General features: G+C 43.8%; 1 protein-coding gene across 4 annotated transcripts in view; it reads right to left on the bottom strand.

Annotated features, from left to right (window-relative positions):
- Positions 1-17,336, bottom strand: part of SLC5A11 (solute carrier family 5 member 11) — a 52,100-nt gene that overhangs the window by 21,101 nt on the left and 13,663 nt on the right. For 3 of the 4 annotated variants that reach the window (XM_061153042.1, XM_061153041.1, XM_061153040.1), the window contains 3 exons: positions 12,172-12,276; positions 10,901-10,960; positions 1,397-1,501 (listed from right to left, as the gene is read on the bottom strand). In XM_061153042.1, the coding sequence (XP_061009025.1) occupies positions 1,397-1,501; positions 10,901-10,960; positions 12,172-12,276 (270 nt within the window). The remainder of the gene's footprint in view (positions 1-1,396; positions 1,502-10,900; positions 10,961-12,171; positions 12,277-17,336) is intronic. The other variant, XM_061153043.1, reaches the window with a different exon arrangement.

Raw genomic sequence — 17,336 nt, 5'->3', positions numbered from 1 at the left:
CTCAAATGGGAGCCCTATGGGTGATTATGTTTGAGATCTCTTCACAAGGCTAATACAAGCTCCTCAGTGGTCTTCCTGCTTCTCTTCTTGATCTACCTACACTCCATCCTCTACACTGCAGCCTTATCAAATACCATCATGATCATTTCATCCTCTCCTCCTCATCAAAACTCTTCAGTGTCTCCCTACTTGCCCCCAAGATTGATGTTCAATTGCTAAGTTGTGTCCGACTCCTTGCGACCCCATGAACTGCAGCACACCAGGCTTCCCTGTCCTTCTCTATCTTCCGGAGTTTGCTCAAACTCATGTCCAATGAGCCACTGATGCCATCCAACTATCTCATCCTCTGTTGCCCACTTCTCCTGCCCTCAATCTTTCCCAACATCAAGGTCTTTCCCAGTGAATCAGCTCTTTGCATCACGTGGCCAAAGTATTGAAGCTTCAGCTTCAGCATCAGTCCTCCCAATGTATATTCCTTGAGGACTGACTAGTTTGAATCTCCTTCTGTCCAAGAGACTCTCAAGAGCCCCTCAGATAATGTCCAAATAAGTTAGAGTAAGTTAGAGCTCTATGTCAGGTGCTTCACAGTTTGCCTGCCACTTGATTTCATTTCCTTTCCTCACTTCATGCTCCCGGTCCTCCAGGCATGCTGAAATACACCCTGTTTCCCTAACAAGTCAAACTTGCTTGTTCTGTCCATCCATCTGGAATGCCAATTCCTCTGTCTCTATATCTTCTCAGCATCTTTCTCACACATAACTTCCTTTGGGAGGCTTCCCCGCATCTATAGATTCCCACCAGGATGACAGCAAGTGTTGTCCTTCTAAGTCTTTCTTTCACATCTGGAGCTGGCAGAGAGTCAGTTATTGTTGTTTGAATTGAATGGAATTCCTATACCCCGCCCTACGCCACCTCACATTGGACAAGGTCTTCCCCAGTTCCAGATTGAAGAGAAGACGGCATGCTTGTGAGTCAGGCCGAGCCACACCTCCTGGAGGTGGCCAAGCATCTGCCCTTGGCCGCTTTCCAGGAGATCTGCCCGTCCAAAGGTCAGGGTGGGGCAGGCTGAATGGCTGTCAGCACGTATGACTCATAGTTCATAACTGCCTGATCCCAGGAGGAAAACGACAGCCTCACCCCAGGGCTCTCGGAGTGCCATTCAGTGTCCGGTGCCATCCTGAGATGTTGCTGAAGAAGCTTTGGCAGGAGACGGGGGAGGAGTCCTCTCTGCCTTTCTCCCATACTTCCTCCGCCCCTGCTTGCCCTTTGCCCCCACCCCTCCCATCTTCCTAGAGCCTCCCAGAAGCTTCCTCAGTAAGAGAAGAATGTGGATGGGCAGCTGACACCACCAGCAATGGGCTGTAATGGCTTCTCACCTCCTGCGTCCCCATCTTACCGAGATCTTGGTGAAGATGTAGATAAACAGGTAGAGTACTGCCAGGATGATGGGAATCCTGTTGCCACCAAACCGTTTCCATAGGTATTCTGGCATCGTGGTGACCTGGGGACCAGAGCTGAGCTTTTGCCTCCCAGTAGCCCTTCCTTCCCCTCCTCCCCAAACTCAGAAGCACAGATGATCTTCCTGGGATTCTCAGTGGGAGACTTAAGAGGGAGGAGAAAATGGGGACCAAAGGGTGGAGTGAGGATGAATTGGGGTTCTGCAAAGAGCTATGTACTTAACTTGGGCTTCCCTGGTGGCTCAGAGGGTAAAGCGTCTGCCTGCAATGTGGGAAACTTGGGTTCCATTCCTGTGTCGGGAAGATCCCCTGGAGAAGGAAACAGCAACCCACTCCAGTACCCTTGCCTGGAAAAATCCCATGGACGGAGGAGCCTGGTAGGCTACAGTCCACGGGGTCGCAAAGAGTCGGACACGACTGAGCGACTTCACTATGTACTTAACTATCATACGTGCCAAATGTATATCCTATCCCAATTTTTGCCATCTGTGTTATTAATGTTATTTTATAAAACTTATTAATAGAATAAATGTTACTATAAAACAATGTTTTTCTTTAAACCAACTCATGTTTATTTTTTTATATTTATTTATTTTTTTAATTGAAGGATAATTGTTTTATCATGTTTACATTTAAATAAACATCTAAAAAGAGAAGGAAATGGCAACCCACTCTAGTATTCTTCATTCTTGCCTAGAGAATCCCATGGACAGAGGAGCCTGGTGGGCTACAGTCCACAGGGATGCAAGGAATCACAAACAACTGAACACACACACACACACAAAACACTCACATCTATAAATAACAATGCAAATCACTACTGTGAAATGGAGAAATCAATCCTAAACTTAAGGAAACCAGCAAAAATATACACATTGATAATAAAATAATTCATTTATGTTCTATTCATTTCTGGCGGCTTCCTCTTGCACACCACAAACTCTGCGCCCAGAACCTATTCATTCTTTCTTTAAAAAAAAAAGTCATCAGCAAAGTGTCGGACAGATGTTAAAAGCAACTAACACCAACATGAGACATTACCCTTGAGCTCACTGTAGACAGTGGAGGAGGCAATAACTTCCTAGATGATTCAGTATCATTGGCTCCATATCTGATGCATAAAATCATCTCAAGAATCTCCATTTGTCCTTGCTCTAAATTTTGGGAAAATTGCTCTACTGTAAACTGTTAACCAGGTTACCAAGAACAGAGAATCCTAAAAGCAAAATGTGCACATTCCAGAGACAGCAGAGAGGAGATCAGGGCAGCACTGAGTGAGTGGCTCCAGATGAGTCTGCATGGTCCAGATGGGTGGTCCCTGGCTGGGTGTCCTTGCCATATGGGGCACCCCAGGGGCTGGCTCACAGTGATGAGAACCATTATTTGGGTTATACTTTTCTTGGGGGATGGCATGTTCTTTCCCAATCTCCTCACTGTACCCCCAGACTTGGGTTCAGAGGATGCCGTGTCTGGGCAAAAGGAACTCAAACCAAAAACTTTTCTTCCATGAGATCCTAGACCTCAGATGGAAAAGGACAGAGTACTGATTATATTCACAGAAATGTCTGCAGCCCCCCTTCCAGGCTGCTGCTGCTTGAATGCTTCCTAGTCTAACCTAGGGAAGAGACAAATGGGTACCCAAACATAAGCTGACAAATGGCCAACTATCCATCCCAAGGTCAGGTGTGAAGGCAGAAGAAGCTTGGAGGGGAGACTGGGAGAAACTGGATGGCCATTCTTGATTTAAGAATGATAAACTGAGACTTCCCTGGTGCTCCAGTGGCTAATATTCTGTGCTCCCAATGCAGTGGACCTGGGTTCAATCCCTGGTCTGGGAACTAGGTCCCACATGTCACAGTTAAGGGTTTGCATGCTACAACTAAAGATCCTCGCTGCCACAACGAAGATCCAATGCAGCCAAATTAAAAAATTTTTAAAAAGAATGACAAATTGTTAATAGTAGAACCTGGGTATTCAAGACTATAAGGGTGTAAAGTGTAAAATTATTTCAACATTAATGTATGCTTGAAAGTCTTTTCATAGTAAAATACTGGCCAAAAAATTGAACTCTAGAAATAAATATGTATGTGCTCAGTCGCTCAGTTGTGTCCGACTCTTGGTGACCCCATGGACTGCACCCCGCCAGGCTCCTCTGTCCACAGGGATTCTCCAGGCAAGAATACTTGAGTGGATTTCCATGCCCTCCTCCAGGGGATGTTCCCAACCCGAACCCAGGTCTCCCGCATTGCAGGCAGATTCTTTACCCACTGAGCCACCAGGGAAGCCCGTCAGTTCAGTTCAGTTCAGTCGCTCAGTCGTATCCGACTCTTTGCGACCCCATGAATTGCAGCATGCCAGGCCGGGAAGCCCAGAGAAGTAAATAAACGAACACCTTAAAATTTTAAAAACTTAAAACGTATCTCTTCCCTCCCCCATCCCTGAAAGGGCATTTAGGGATGCTGACCCTGGTTGAATGTCTTGTTCCTCAACCTTCTGATTTGTTGCAAGGCAAACAGGGTTTTCTCCTGAAACACATGGCACTAAAGTCTGATGCTCTCAGGGAATAACACACAGAGGGATTCAATCAAACCATACTGACCGGACACACTCTTGGTGACGGCTTGTTATTGTTCATTAGTTGCTAAGTCGTGTCCGACTCTTCTGTGACCCATGGACTGTACCCACCAGGCTCCTCTGTCCATAGGATTTCCCAAGCAAGAATACTGGAGTGGGTTGCCGTTTCCTCCTCCAGGGGATCTGCCCGACTCAGGGATCAAACCCACATCTCCTGCTTGGCAGGCGGATTCTTTACCACTGAGCCACCCAGGAAGCCCCCTGGTAATGGTGTCAGAGCTAATTAGAGAGAGCGCATGAAAGCTTCAGCCCACTCAGAAAAGTGGACCAAGGATGATGCTGCTCAAACGGATTCACTCTCTGGTCTCTGAACAACAACCATCAGTGGGTCTTACTGGAGAGTGACATTCCTATCCTTGGCTGACAGCCTTTATTATCCATTGACCTCCATTTCAATCTACAAAGAGCTGCACAGCCTGCTACATGCAGGAAGTTTCTAATGAGCTAAGAGAGGAAGGAGGCGTGAAAGTCATCAGAAAGTGAGCGGCGCTGGTATTTCGAAATCAAACTGGGGAGAAATGTGATGCTAGCTGACAGATGGGAGGCGGAGCCCAGGCTGTTTGTTGTAAAGTAGCTGAGAAGGCGATTTGCCAGAAAACAAGGTTAAGAGACAGAGACGTGAATGACTGTTGACACAGGAACCACCCTCCGAGTGTTGCTGGGATGGAGGGCGGCCAGGGGATGTCAGCATCCCTTTTACTCTCCCTTGAATCACATGCAGACCGCCACACTTCGTCCTCAGGGGAAACCCCTCCCTCTTCCCCGGAAAGCCATGCCATCATCCATAGCAACTTCTGCTCACCCCAACACTCCCCAGAACCCTGTTCAGCAGCCAACGAGAACTTCAGCTCCTTTGTGGTCTTGCCCTCTTTCTAGGCTTTCCCCCAGTCTGGAAGCAGTTTCAAGGACAGTGCAGAGCACTGACATGGGACACTTTGTACAGTGTCTTTAGCCCCAACAACAGACAGACATTTCCACTTCAACAACTCATTTCTCTGGCCAGCATCCAAACCTTGTCATCTCCAGGACTCCATTCACCTCCAATCCCCAAAGTTTTCATCAATGCCACCATCTCATTTGCTCAGCCTGATGACCCTGGCTTTGGCACTTGACTGAGACTTTTAATCCCTAAATGGTGCCTCTTCTTTTGAATGTCAGCTAATCCTTCATTTTAATTCCTTCTGAAATCATGGACCCTGCTACTGAGTAGCTTCAACAAATATTTTTCAAGTATCCACTATGTATCAGACACTATTTATTTATTTATTTTTGGCTGCCCTGGGTCTTTGTTGCTGCGTGCCCAGGCTTTTGATTGCAGTGGCATCTCTTGTTACAGCACATGGTCTCTAAGTGTGCAGGCTTAGTAGTTGTGGCCCACGGGCTTAGTTGCCCCATGGCATGTGGCATCTTCCTGGACCAGGGATCAAGCCCGTGTCCCCTGCATTGGCATGCAGATTCTTAACCACTGGACCACCAAGCAAGTACCCAGACCTTATTCTAGATGCTGGGAGAAACCAGAAATGGTTCTTGCCCTCCTGGAGCTTACGATCTAATGGGAGAGACACAAAGTCTAGTGCAGTGGCTCTTAATGGAAGGAAGATTTCATACTTCCCCAGGGAACATTTGGCAAAGTCTGGAGACATTGTGGCGGCCACAATTTGAGGGATGCTATTGTCATCTAGTAAGTAGGGATAGGGGATACTGAAAAAATATCCTAAAATGCAGAGACCACCCCTCACACATGCATATACACACACACACAGCAAAGAATTACCCTGGTCCAGGGACTTCCCTGGTGGTCCATTAGCCAAGACTCTGCAGGGGGCCTGGGTTCAATCTCTGGTCAGGGAACTAGATCCCATGTGTGGCAACTAAGACTCAGCACAGCCAAATGAATAAATAAATATTTTTAAAAAAGAGAATTAGCCTGCCACAAATGTCACCACTGCTAATGTTGAGAACTTATAGTGGGAAAGACACAGTCTAATGGGAGAGGCATATTAATTTGATAATCACCCAAGCAAATACAAAACAGCCATGACGGCAAACGAAGGAGGAGACTTAAGCTAACCAGAAAGGTTAGCCCTCCAGACAGGGCTTCCTGGAGGAAGAGTTGCTTAAAGTAGGAACTGGACAGATGATAGGAGCTAACCAAGCCACAAAGGAAAAGGAAAACTTTACAAGAAGAGGGGAAAGTTTTGCATTAGGCTGGTGATGTAGAGAGCCTGGTGAGGATGAGGAACTGTTAGATAGTGTCTGGAATACAGTTCACATATAGCTCAACAAATGCTTCTTCGAAGAACGAATAAATGAATGAACTGACAGGCGTATACTATAGATGGAGAGTAGGGTGGATCTCTAAAGAGTAGGAGTCATTTTCCATATTCAAAAGTAAAATTGGTCTGTAATCTTCTTGATGGATAAAACTAGCGTTATCCTAGTCTCAAAACATGGTATACAAAAGTCAATCCTAGGTGGAAAATTGACTTAAAAATGAAAAGTTCTAGCTGGTAATATAGGAGAATATCTTTATGACCTTTGAATAGGAAAATATTTTTAAAATATTATATAAAAGGCAGTAATTAAGGAAAAGTGGTAAATGGAACAACATTAAAATTAAGATCTGTTAAAGAGAACCCTCTTACACTATTGATGGCAATGTAAATTGGTACACTCACTATGGAAAACAGTACAGAGTTTCCTTGAGTGAGTGAAAGTTGCTCAGTTGTGTCCGATTCTTTGTGACCCCATGGAATTGAGGTCCATGGAATTCTCCAAGCCAGAATACTGGAGTGGGTAGCCTTTCCCTTCTCCAGGTGATCTTCCCAAACCAGGGATCGAACCCAGGTCTCCTGCATTGCAGGCGGATTCTTTACCAGCTAAGCCACAAGGGAAGTGGAGTTTCCTCAGAAACTAAACATAGAGTTATTGTATAATCCAGCAATCCCTCTCCTGGGCATGTATGTCAGAAAAAATTATAATTCAAAAAGACACATGCAACCCATGTTCACAGCAGTATTATTTAAAATAGCCAAGACATGGAAGCAGTCTAGATGTCCATCAACAAACAAATGGATAAAGAAGATGTGATATATATATATATAATGGAATATCACAGTCATAAAAAAGAATGAAATAATGCCATTTGCTGCAACATATATACACCTAGAGATTATCTTACTAAGTGAAGTAAGTCAGAGAGAGAACATATATTATATAAAATAACATATTTGACATCTAAAATATGACATAAATTAACTTATCTACAAAACAGAAATAGACTCAGACAGAGACCAGGCTTGCGGCTGCAAAGTGGGTGAGGAGTGGGGGAGGGATGGACTGGGAATTTGGGGTTAGCAGATGCAACTCATCTGTAGAATGGATAAACAAGGTCCTCCTGTATAGCACAGGGAACTATATTCAACATCCTGTGATAAACCATAATGGAAAAGAATATGAAAAGGAATATATATATATATATATATGTATTAACTCCATCAATTTGTTATACAGCAGAAATTAACACAATGTTGTAAATCAACCATACTTGAATAAAATAGTTTTTAAAAAGATCTGTTTTTCAAAAAATACCATTAAAGTTAAAAGGCGAATCACAGAATAGGGGGCAAAGATATTTGCAATACATGTAATCAGCTTAAGGGCTTGTTTCCAGAATGTACAAAGAACTTCTATCAATAAGAAGAAACTGTATACCATAAGAGAAAAGTTGGCGAAAGTCCTAGACATGTTACTTTCCCAAAGAGGACATCGGAATGGCCAGAAAATATATAAACAGAATTGCAAATGGAAAGCACAGTGAGAAAATTACACAGTCACCAAATTGGCAAGAATTTTAAAGCTGGAAAATACCAAGTATTGGCAAGGACATAGAGCAACGGTGCAAAGGGAATCTGCATGCCCTGCTGCCGGGAGTATAAACTGATAGAGCTACTCTGGGAATAAATTTGGCAGTGTCTAATCAAACTGGATAAACACATCCAATGACCCAGAAATTCCACCTATATTTAGATTTTTCTCCATAAACATAACGTTCATATTCATCAGGACACGTGTATAAAAATGTTACCAGGACTTCCCTGGTGGTCCAGTGGTTAAGAATCCACCTGCCAAGAAGGGGTCATGGGTTCGTGGTCTGGGAAGATCCCACATTCCGTGAGGCAGCTAAGCCTCTTCACCACAATTACTGAGTCTGCACTCTAAAGCCCGTGGTCTGCAACAAGAGAAGACACCGCAATGAGAAGCCCTTGCACTGCAGCGAAGAGCAAGCCCCACTCAGCGCAACTAGAGAAAGCCCATGTGCAGCAACGCAGACCCAGCACAACCAAAAATAAAAATGAGTAATTTTAAAAACTGTTACCAGCAACACTGTCCATCACAGGCTAACACTGTGCTGGGCTGGGCTTAGGCTCTCAGTCATGTCCGACTCTGCGACCCCACGTACGGTGTAGCCCACCAGGCTCCCCTGTCCATAGGGATGCTCCAGGCAAGACTACTGGGGTGGGTTGCCATGCCTCCTCTAGGCTAGCATTAGGAACAACCTAAATGCTTGTGAACGAAAGAAGAGACAAATATATCGGAGTATAGTCATACTCTGGGATACTACATAGAAATGGAAATTAATAAATCAGGTACATGCAAGGAAAGAATGTTATCCCTGATTCCATGTACTATATTTCATTCCAAAAAAGTAAAATTAAACCATATTCTTAAGGTGTGCACAATTAAAACTGTAAAGAAAAGTAAGGGAGTGAGTTCAGTGAAAGTCACAAAGAAAGGAAGACATTGCTATCTGGTAAAGGCATGTGAGGGAGGGTATTACACTTTGTGACTCCATTTGGGTATTTGTTTTACAGTAATTTGTTAAGCACCACATTTGTGTCTTGTCACTTTTCTCTGTTTATTTTATTGCCCAATAGAAATGGATTGGGTAGCTTTTTATTCTCCTCAGCACTGTGGCATTTATTATCTAGCATCAGCTTCATCTCCCCTTTGAATAAAATGTTGACCAAAGAACGTCTGGAGCCACAGGAATTTTTAATTCAGCAATAAAGCCTGGAGATCCTTTCACAGCAGCACAACTCTGTCAATTTCAGCCCTTTTCACAGCATGATATTCACAGTACAGATACCCAATCCCCCAATCAGTGATACTGTGGGAGTCCCCAGGTTTTTCTATTATAAACCACAGCAGTCATTTCAATTCTTCATGCCTCTTCTCAACCTTCGACACAAGTTCCTTCCTCACGCCCAGCAAATGACACTACCTTCTACTTCATAGAGAAAATAGAAACCATCAGCTAAAAATATCTGGCCACCCTACCTTAAAACTGACCTACATTTCCGTCATCCTTTACTCCTCCTATTCAAAGTGCTCACTTCTAGTCGGTATTATTCTGCCTCAGAGATTTTGTCCATGTAGGGGCTGGGCAGACCCAGGCTCCCCATCGACCAAAAGCCATGCTTTTAGACTGAGTATTATCTCCAAGCAAGATAATTTATTTATTCCTACCTCACTGCCTTTGCATAAGATTGCACTACTTCCAATACAGAGTGATTTTTTTTTAAGATTTTTCTGATCATTAAGTAGTTCTTTCTACTTTGTACATTTTTTAAGTTTCCATAATAAAAAGTTAAAATCAGTTATTACTTGATGAATAACACTGATACTGTGTGATCTTGCTCTGCCTAGGAGAATACCTAAAACAGGATTAAGTCTAGAGGGTATGTGTGACAGAAAGCTGTCAATAAGAACAGAAGTGATTTTTGTAAACTACCTCTGTCAAAAAGTCTAAAGCACTACTATTTTGTAACAAAAAATTTGACATATCACATCAGCCAGAAATAACTCAATTATTATGGTTTTAGGTGGAAAGGAAGAAAGAAAAATCACTGAATCGTGTGTGTGTGTGTGTGTGTGTTAAAAGCGGTAATCTTTCTGGCTTACTTCACTCTGTATAATGGGCTCCAGTTTCATCCACCTCATTAGAACTGATTCAAATGAATTCTTTTTAATGACTGAGTAATATTCCATTGTGTATATGTATATATATATGGAATTTAGAAAGATGGTAACAATAACCTTATATGCAAGACAGAAAAAGAGACACAGACGTATAGAACAGACTTTTGGACTCTATGGGAGAAGGCGAGGGTGGGATGATCTGAGAGAACAGCATCAAAACATGTATATTATCAAGTGTGAAACAGATCGCTAGTCCCGGTTGGATGCATGAGACAAGTGCTCAGGGCTGGTGCACTGGGATGACCCAGAGGGATGGGGTGGGGAGGGAGGTGGGAGGGAGGTTCAGGATGGGGAACACATGTAAATCCATGGCTGATTCATGGCAATGTACGGCAAAAACCACTACAATATTGTAAAGTAATTAGCTTCCAACTAATAAAAATAATTGGGGAGAAAAAAAAAAGAAAGCAGTAATCTGTTATGCCTTAAACATTCAGAAAAGACTGTGATTTTGTGTTTTGACATTCAAAAAAAATTTTTTTTGAGCCCACATCACTTCCAGCCTCTGAATACCCCATATGTATCTTTGATGTCATTACTTAAAATGTCTCATCATTACTAGGTGGGAACTGCTAAGGACAGTGTTCCTAATAGTCCTAATGAATACATCAGTCACCTCTCACTGATGCTGCGACCTCTTGGGGACTGTGTAACGGATGTCCACTGGCAGGATGGAAGGATGCTGCTGAAAGGGAAGGGATGAATGCAGGGCTGACTCTCCCTAAGGATCTTTCTATTCCATAGCACCTGGACCCCCTCAGACTCACCTGACCAGTGATGTAGATTGGAAGGAAGATCCAGGACAACATCAGCACGAAAAATAAGCCCTGCCGGAGAAAACAGAATCAGGACCCAGCTCCTGCCCACACTGTGGTGACAAGTTTGGATTTCCTTACATCTGGATGGAACCTGGTCTGGTCTGCTCCTGGTTCCATCTCTTACTTACTGAGTAACTCACCCTCCCCGGGCCATCACATCCCCAGATTTAAACAGAACATGGGGATGAAGTGGGGCCGAGTGGCTCCCAGGGCTATGCCTCCTAAACCTTGCATATCCCGCTTCGTCCCCTTGTGTTCCCTCCCCTCCTTGGGCAGGGGTTAAAGCAAGGCTGTGAGGTCAGGCAGGCCATGCTGATGAACAGCTGGTGATGCTGGGAGAGTTTACACAGGTCTCTGAGCCTCATTTTTCTCACCTGTGCAATGACAGTAACAGTGCCGTCACTGGATTGTTGCAAGGGAATCAGTAAGACGATGCTTACTGAGCACTCATTATATTCCAGACATTCTTGTGCACGTCTTACAAGCATGAAGTCATTTAATCCTCACAATGACCTGATATGGAAGGTACCATTATTTTCTGTTTTATACATGAGCCTCAGAGAGGTCAAGTAATTTGTCCAAGGTCACACAGCTTGTAAATTTTAGAGCCCAGATTTGAATCCAGACAGTTTGGTGCTAATCTGTAATTGAATCCCATAATATGATGATGTATGTAGTGTACTTAAGTCTATGGCACAGGGTAAGCGCTAAAAAAAATGAGTTGTTATGAAGATGAAGATCACTATTAATAAGTGCATGCCCTCCCAATCAGTAAAAATCATATCCTGAATGAGCCTGCTACACAAAGAGTGTGTCCTATCTCCTGAGTATCTGCGGGGTGGCAAAAAGATCAAGAACCATGGAACCACATAAGTTTTGTGATGGCCAATTGATATCTAATACAGAGAAACACCCCCCCCCCCCCAGTCCCACAAAACCTTCTATCTCCTGCATCTGCACAGAAGAGACACTGTGCCTTCTTCACGCACACATTTGCCTTACGGACTCCCATCAAGCGAACACGGGGAAGCCTGCAATATGACTTGCAGACCAAATTAATTTTTGCTAATCAGGGGTGCCCTTGATGATTCCTGCTTGTTTCTTCATAAAGCACCACTCTATATTTAGAAGAGCAGAGCATGCATAAAACTGCCTCCCCCCTCCCCCGGATCCACCTGTTTGGTAATCTTGAACTGACATTGCCCTGGAAACACACTTACATTAAGCTCGTAAGCAGTTACGGAAAGACCCGCAGCGGCACCTGACCCTGCCAGGCCAACGAAATGTCCACTTCCAACATTGCTGGCAAACAAGGATGCACCCACCTGTGGGGAGACGGACAGGTCAGATCCTGGAGCCAAGGTCTGGGGTGGCTTCTTCCCACTCCCCTTCTTCCCATACTCCAAAGGGACCAAGACAAAAGGAGAAAGTGGGGCCAACCCTAGTTTATCTAGCAACTTTTTTAAAATTAGAAAAAAACCTCTCCTCCAAGACTCTTTTACTTTCATCTTTAGGAAACTGGTATAACAAATATGCATATCTAGGATGCCTAAAATGTAAATTGTGCCCCCCACTAGGGTTGTGCAGTGTACAACTTGAACAACTGTATGCAGCCTCCCTAGGGGTTAGGGAGGCTAACAGGTGTTGTAGAAAGGGCTCCAGGATGAGAATCAGGAAGCCTATGTCGTTCCTCAGCCCCACTTGTAACTTAGCAAAGTAGAGAGCCCTTCTAATAGAACTCTAAGTGGGTAGAACTGTTCTTAAGGACCCCAATACCTGGACTTCATCGATTACATAAGACAAACCTGGGCACCTGGCCCCAGTTGGGCCAATTACATTCTCTCCTGGGAATCTGGACCTGGGAAATCATCTTTGCTGGTCCCTTAGGCTGGGGGACACGTAACCCAGGGCAGTGTGTGTGTAGCAAGGGGATGGGGAGCGGGGTGAGCAGCACATTCATGTCTGCCGCTCTGAGAGGAGAATGAAGAAGACACAGAAAAAGGCAGCTCAAGGGAGGACAGAACCAGATAGAGACAAAGATAGAGAGAGATGATCGGGGGAGAAAGAGAGAGAGGGACTGTTTGTGAGGAGACTGTGGTACCTCCCATTGACTTTCTCATCTCTGGTTTTCATCTGACTCTATGCCACTGATCTGTCACCATCACACTCTCTTGAATGTAGTAGCTTGGTAGTGTTTTGAAGTAGAGAAGTCCTAAGTCAGTCCTCCAGCTTTTTTCTTCTTTTTCAAGATTGTTTCAAAAAAAAAAAAAAAAAAAGACTGTTTCAGCTATTCTGGGTCCCTGGTGTTTCCATCTGAATTTTAGGATTGCCTTACCAATTTCTGCAAAACAAGGGGTGGGTGATGCAGATGGAATTATGATAGGGATTGAATCTGTAGTTTAATCTGTAGTTCAGCTTAGGGACTATTACTATTTGCATTAAATAGATACTACCTAATGTGCCATTTTAATTCCCTGATTAGCTCAGTTCAGTTCAGGTCATTTCAGTCACTCAGTCGTGTCCGACTCTTTGCGACCCCATGAACCTCAGGCAGCTGCAATGTCAAATTGATGATTTTTTAACTAATACCTCTGGATAAAAAAGCTGCTCACACTGGGTGATCATTGATTCGGATCAAATAAAGACAAGTTGTACAAGCGTGCTTTCTAGGGTAAAATACTGGCAATAATATGAAAATGGGGCTTTGAATGAGATCCAATCCTGTTCTAACCTACTGGTCTTCAAGACTACTGCAGAGCTGAAGAGAAGCGGATGGGAGTAGAGCCAGGTAAGACACCACACAGCTTCCTGATCTTATTGAGATTCAGTTGTTTTTCTTGAATTAAAGCTCCCTGGGGGCTTCCCTGGTAAAGAACCTGCCTGCCAGTGCAGGAGACATAAGAGACACGGGTTCAATGCCTGGGTTGGGAAGATCCGCTGGAGAAGGGAATGGCAACCACTCCAGTACCCTTGCCTGGAGAATCCCATGGACAGAGGAACCTGGCGGGCTATGGTCCATAGGGTCACACAGGGTCAGACACGACTCAAGTGACAGGACACACACACGGGGCTTCCCTGGTGGTACAGTAGATAAGAACCTGCCAATGCAGGGGACACAGGTTTGATCCCGGGCCTGAAAAAGTTCCACATGCCGGGCAGCAACAAACCCCATGTGCGGCAACTACTGACCCCATGCTCTAAAGCCAGCAAGCTGCAACTACTGAAGCCCACGTGCCCTAGGGCCCATGCTCCGCAACAAGAGAAGCCACCACAATGATAAACCCATGCACTGCAATGAAGAGGAGCCCCTGCTGACCGCAACTAGAGAAAACCCATGCAGCAACAAAGACCCAGCACAACCAAAAAAGAATAAAATAAATAAATAAATTTTTTAAAAAGTTCTCTGGAGGAAAGTTCAAAGATCTTTACTCTGCCATTCCCAATGACACCACCCTGCATGTTCCTCTGAAATGTGACTTTTCCGCTCTTCCCATAAAGAACTCGCACTGGCCGATGGCTTATTTTGACCAATATGATGCGGTGAAAGTGACACTGTGTGACGTCCAGGTCAAGGCTCAGCAGCCCGGCAGCTTTCATTTTTGCCCTTTGAAGTCAAATGCCTTGTAAAAACCTTGGTCTGGGTCACTAAACGATGAGGGGCATGTAGAGAGTGAAGCCCTAGTCTTCTAGCCATCCCCACCAGAGCCACATCTATGGATGGGGCCGTTTTGGCTTCCAGCCCATCCAGCCAACAGCTAAATGCAGTGCCATAGAGCTGAAGTGCTAAAGAGCAGGGGAGGAACCACCCACTTGAACCTTGAACCATGCAATCATTAGAATAATGATTTATTATACCGCTGGGACTTCCCTAGTGGTACAGTGAATGAGAATCTGTCTGCCAACACGGGGGAAATGGGTTTGATCCCTGGTCTGGGAAGATCCCACATGCTGGGGAAACAGAGCAACGAAAAGCCCATGCACCACAACTCCTGAGCCCTCACCCTAGAGCCCACGAGCCGCAACTGCTGAAGCCCATGTGCCTAGAGCCTGGTGTCCGAAACACGAGAAGCCACTGCAATGAGGAACCTGTGCACTGCAACGAAGAGCAGCCCCCACTCACTGCAACTAGAGAGAGCCCAAGTGAAGCAATGAAGACGCAGCATAACCAAAAATTAATTAATCTCTTACAAAGAAATAATACACTATATATATATATATAACTGAGTCACTTTGGTGTACAGCAGAAATTAACATAGCATTGTAAGTCCACTATACTTCAGCTTTTTAAAAATAAATTTTAAAAAGAAATAATACACTGTAGTGGTTGTGAGCCACTCAATTTATGGGTGGCTTCTTAGGAGCAATAGCTAACTGATGCACTTGTTCCAAAGCCCGTTCTCTTAACAACACCTCCTTTCTGTTGACATCATTCTCCTGAGTGAAGAAAGCAAAGAAAGTTACACAACTGCCCTTTCCTTCTTGACCCGAAGGGTCATCCAAGCATGTGAGCAAAGAAATGGATACAAGTATGCAAAAGCAGGCATACTTAGGTGAGCTGCTATATTCCAACGGAATTTTTTTTTGAGCCCAGCATCACTCATCATAAAGACCATTTGACCAGCATTTCTTAAAGTTCAATCATTACAGGACTTCCCTGGAGGTCAGTGGTTAAGACTTCACCTTCCAATGCAGAGGGTGTGGGTTCCATCCCTGGTTCGGGGGCTAAGATGCCACATGCCTCACGGCCAAAAATCCAAAACATAAAACAGAAGCAATATTGCAACAATTTCAGTAAAAGCTGTAAAGAAAAAATTCAGTCACTGAGTACTTCTTCTGTAGCCATCTCTATGTCCCCTGCACCTGCACTGGTATTTACTCAATATTTTAGCTTATACTGACTTCTTCTTTAACTTATATATATGATTATGTATTTTATTATTTAACCAATTATTATATATTAATATGATACATGCATATGTATGTATTTACAACTTCACTTGGAAAACCAGCATCAGTTGCTTTACACAGAAGAGAACCATACAAATAAGATGAAAATGAAAAAAAGAGCTATTAAATTATCTCTAGGTTCTCTGGACTACCAAATTTACTTAACCTGAGGCTTGCATTCTCTTTGTTAAACACAGATTAGTCAGTGCTGAAAGACCGGTAAAGCCAACTTAGTAGCAAATTGTGACTTTCTTTTATGTAACCAAGAGGACTAACTGGGAATAGGAAAGGGAATATTCCCACGATGCAATCTGATGTTATTCAATGCTGTGTCTGTGTACAACTGAAAAATCACCGTGCACCTGTTGTTCACATTTCGGGAAACGCTGCACTAGATCACAAGCTCCTTGAGGGTGAAGACAAGCTCAGTGATGTCTCCTCTGTTTGGTGCAGTGCTGGACAGGGAATTGTTCTAACTAATTTACTGAATATATAACTCAGAGCTCATTTTTGGTATCTTTTGAGAACAGTGTGGTCATTGTCTTCAGACATTGTATTGACCAGCAGCTCAGATACTGGTTATCTCTCTGCATCTTACACCTTTTGGACTCCCTGCAAATGGGAAATGCCTTCTCTCTGTTTAGTTGGGATACTTAACACTTACAATAGAAGATCATGAATAAAATTATCATTTCTGATTCCTTACTCAGGACCCATGAAGCAGAGGCCTGTGTGTATATATGTGAGTGTATATGTGTGCATGTGTGTATTTCCACAAACTGGAAAATTCTTCAAGAGATGGGAATACCAGACCACCTTACCTGCCTCCTGAAAAACCTGTATGCAGGTCAAGAAGCAACAGTTAGAACCGGACATGGAACAACAGACTAGTTCCAAATTGGGAAAGGAGTACCTCAAGGCTCCATATTGTCACTCTGTTTATTTAACTTATATGCAGAGTACATCATGCGAAATGCTGGGCAGGATGAAGCACAAGCTAAAATCAAGATTGCCAGGAGAAACATCAATAATCTCAGATATGCAGATGACACTACCTTGATGGTAGAAAGCAAAGAGTAACTAAAGAGCCTTTTGACAAAGATGAAAGAGGAGAGTGAAAAAGGTGGCTTAAAATTCAACATTCAGAAAACTAAGATTATGGCATCCAGTCCCATCACTTCAAACAGATGGCAAATAGATGGAGAAACAATGGAAACAGTGACAGACTTTATTTCCTTGGGCTCTAAAATCACTGCAGATGGTGACTGCAGCCATGAAATTAAAAGATGCTTGCTCCTTGGAAGAAAAGTTACGACAAACCTAGACAGTGCATTAAAAAGGAAAGACATTACTTTGCTGACAAAGGTTCATCTAGTTAAAGCTATAGTTTTTCCAGTAGTCATGTATGGATGTGAGAGTTCGACCATAAAGAAGACCG

Source organism: Dama dama, chromosome 10, assembly GCF_033118175.1.
Source record: "Dama dama isolate Ldn47 chromosome 10, ASM3311817v1, whole genome shotgun sequence".
NCBI lineage: Eukaryota > Metazoa > Chordata > Mammalia > Artiodactyla > Cervidae > Dama > Dama dama.
The sequence above is the reverse complement of the archived record's forward strand: the minus strand, read 5'-3'. Positions and strand labels throughout refer to the sequence as shown.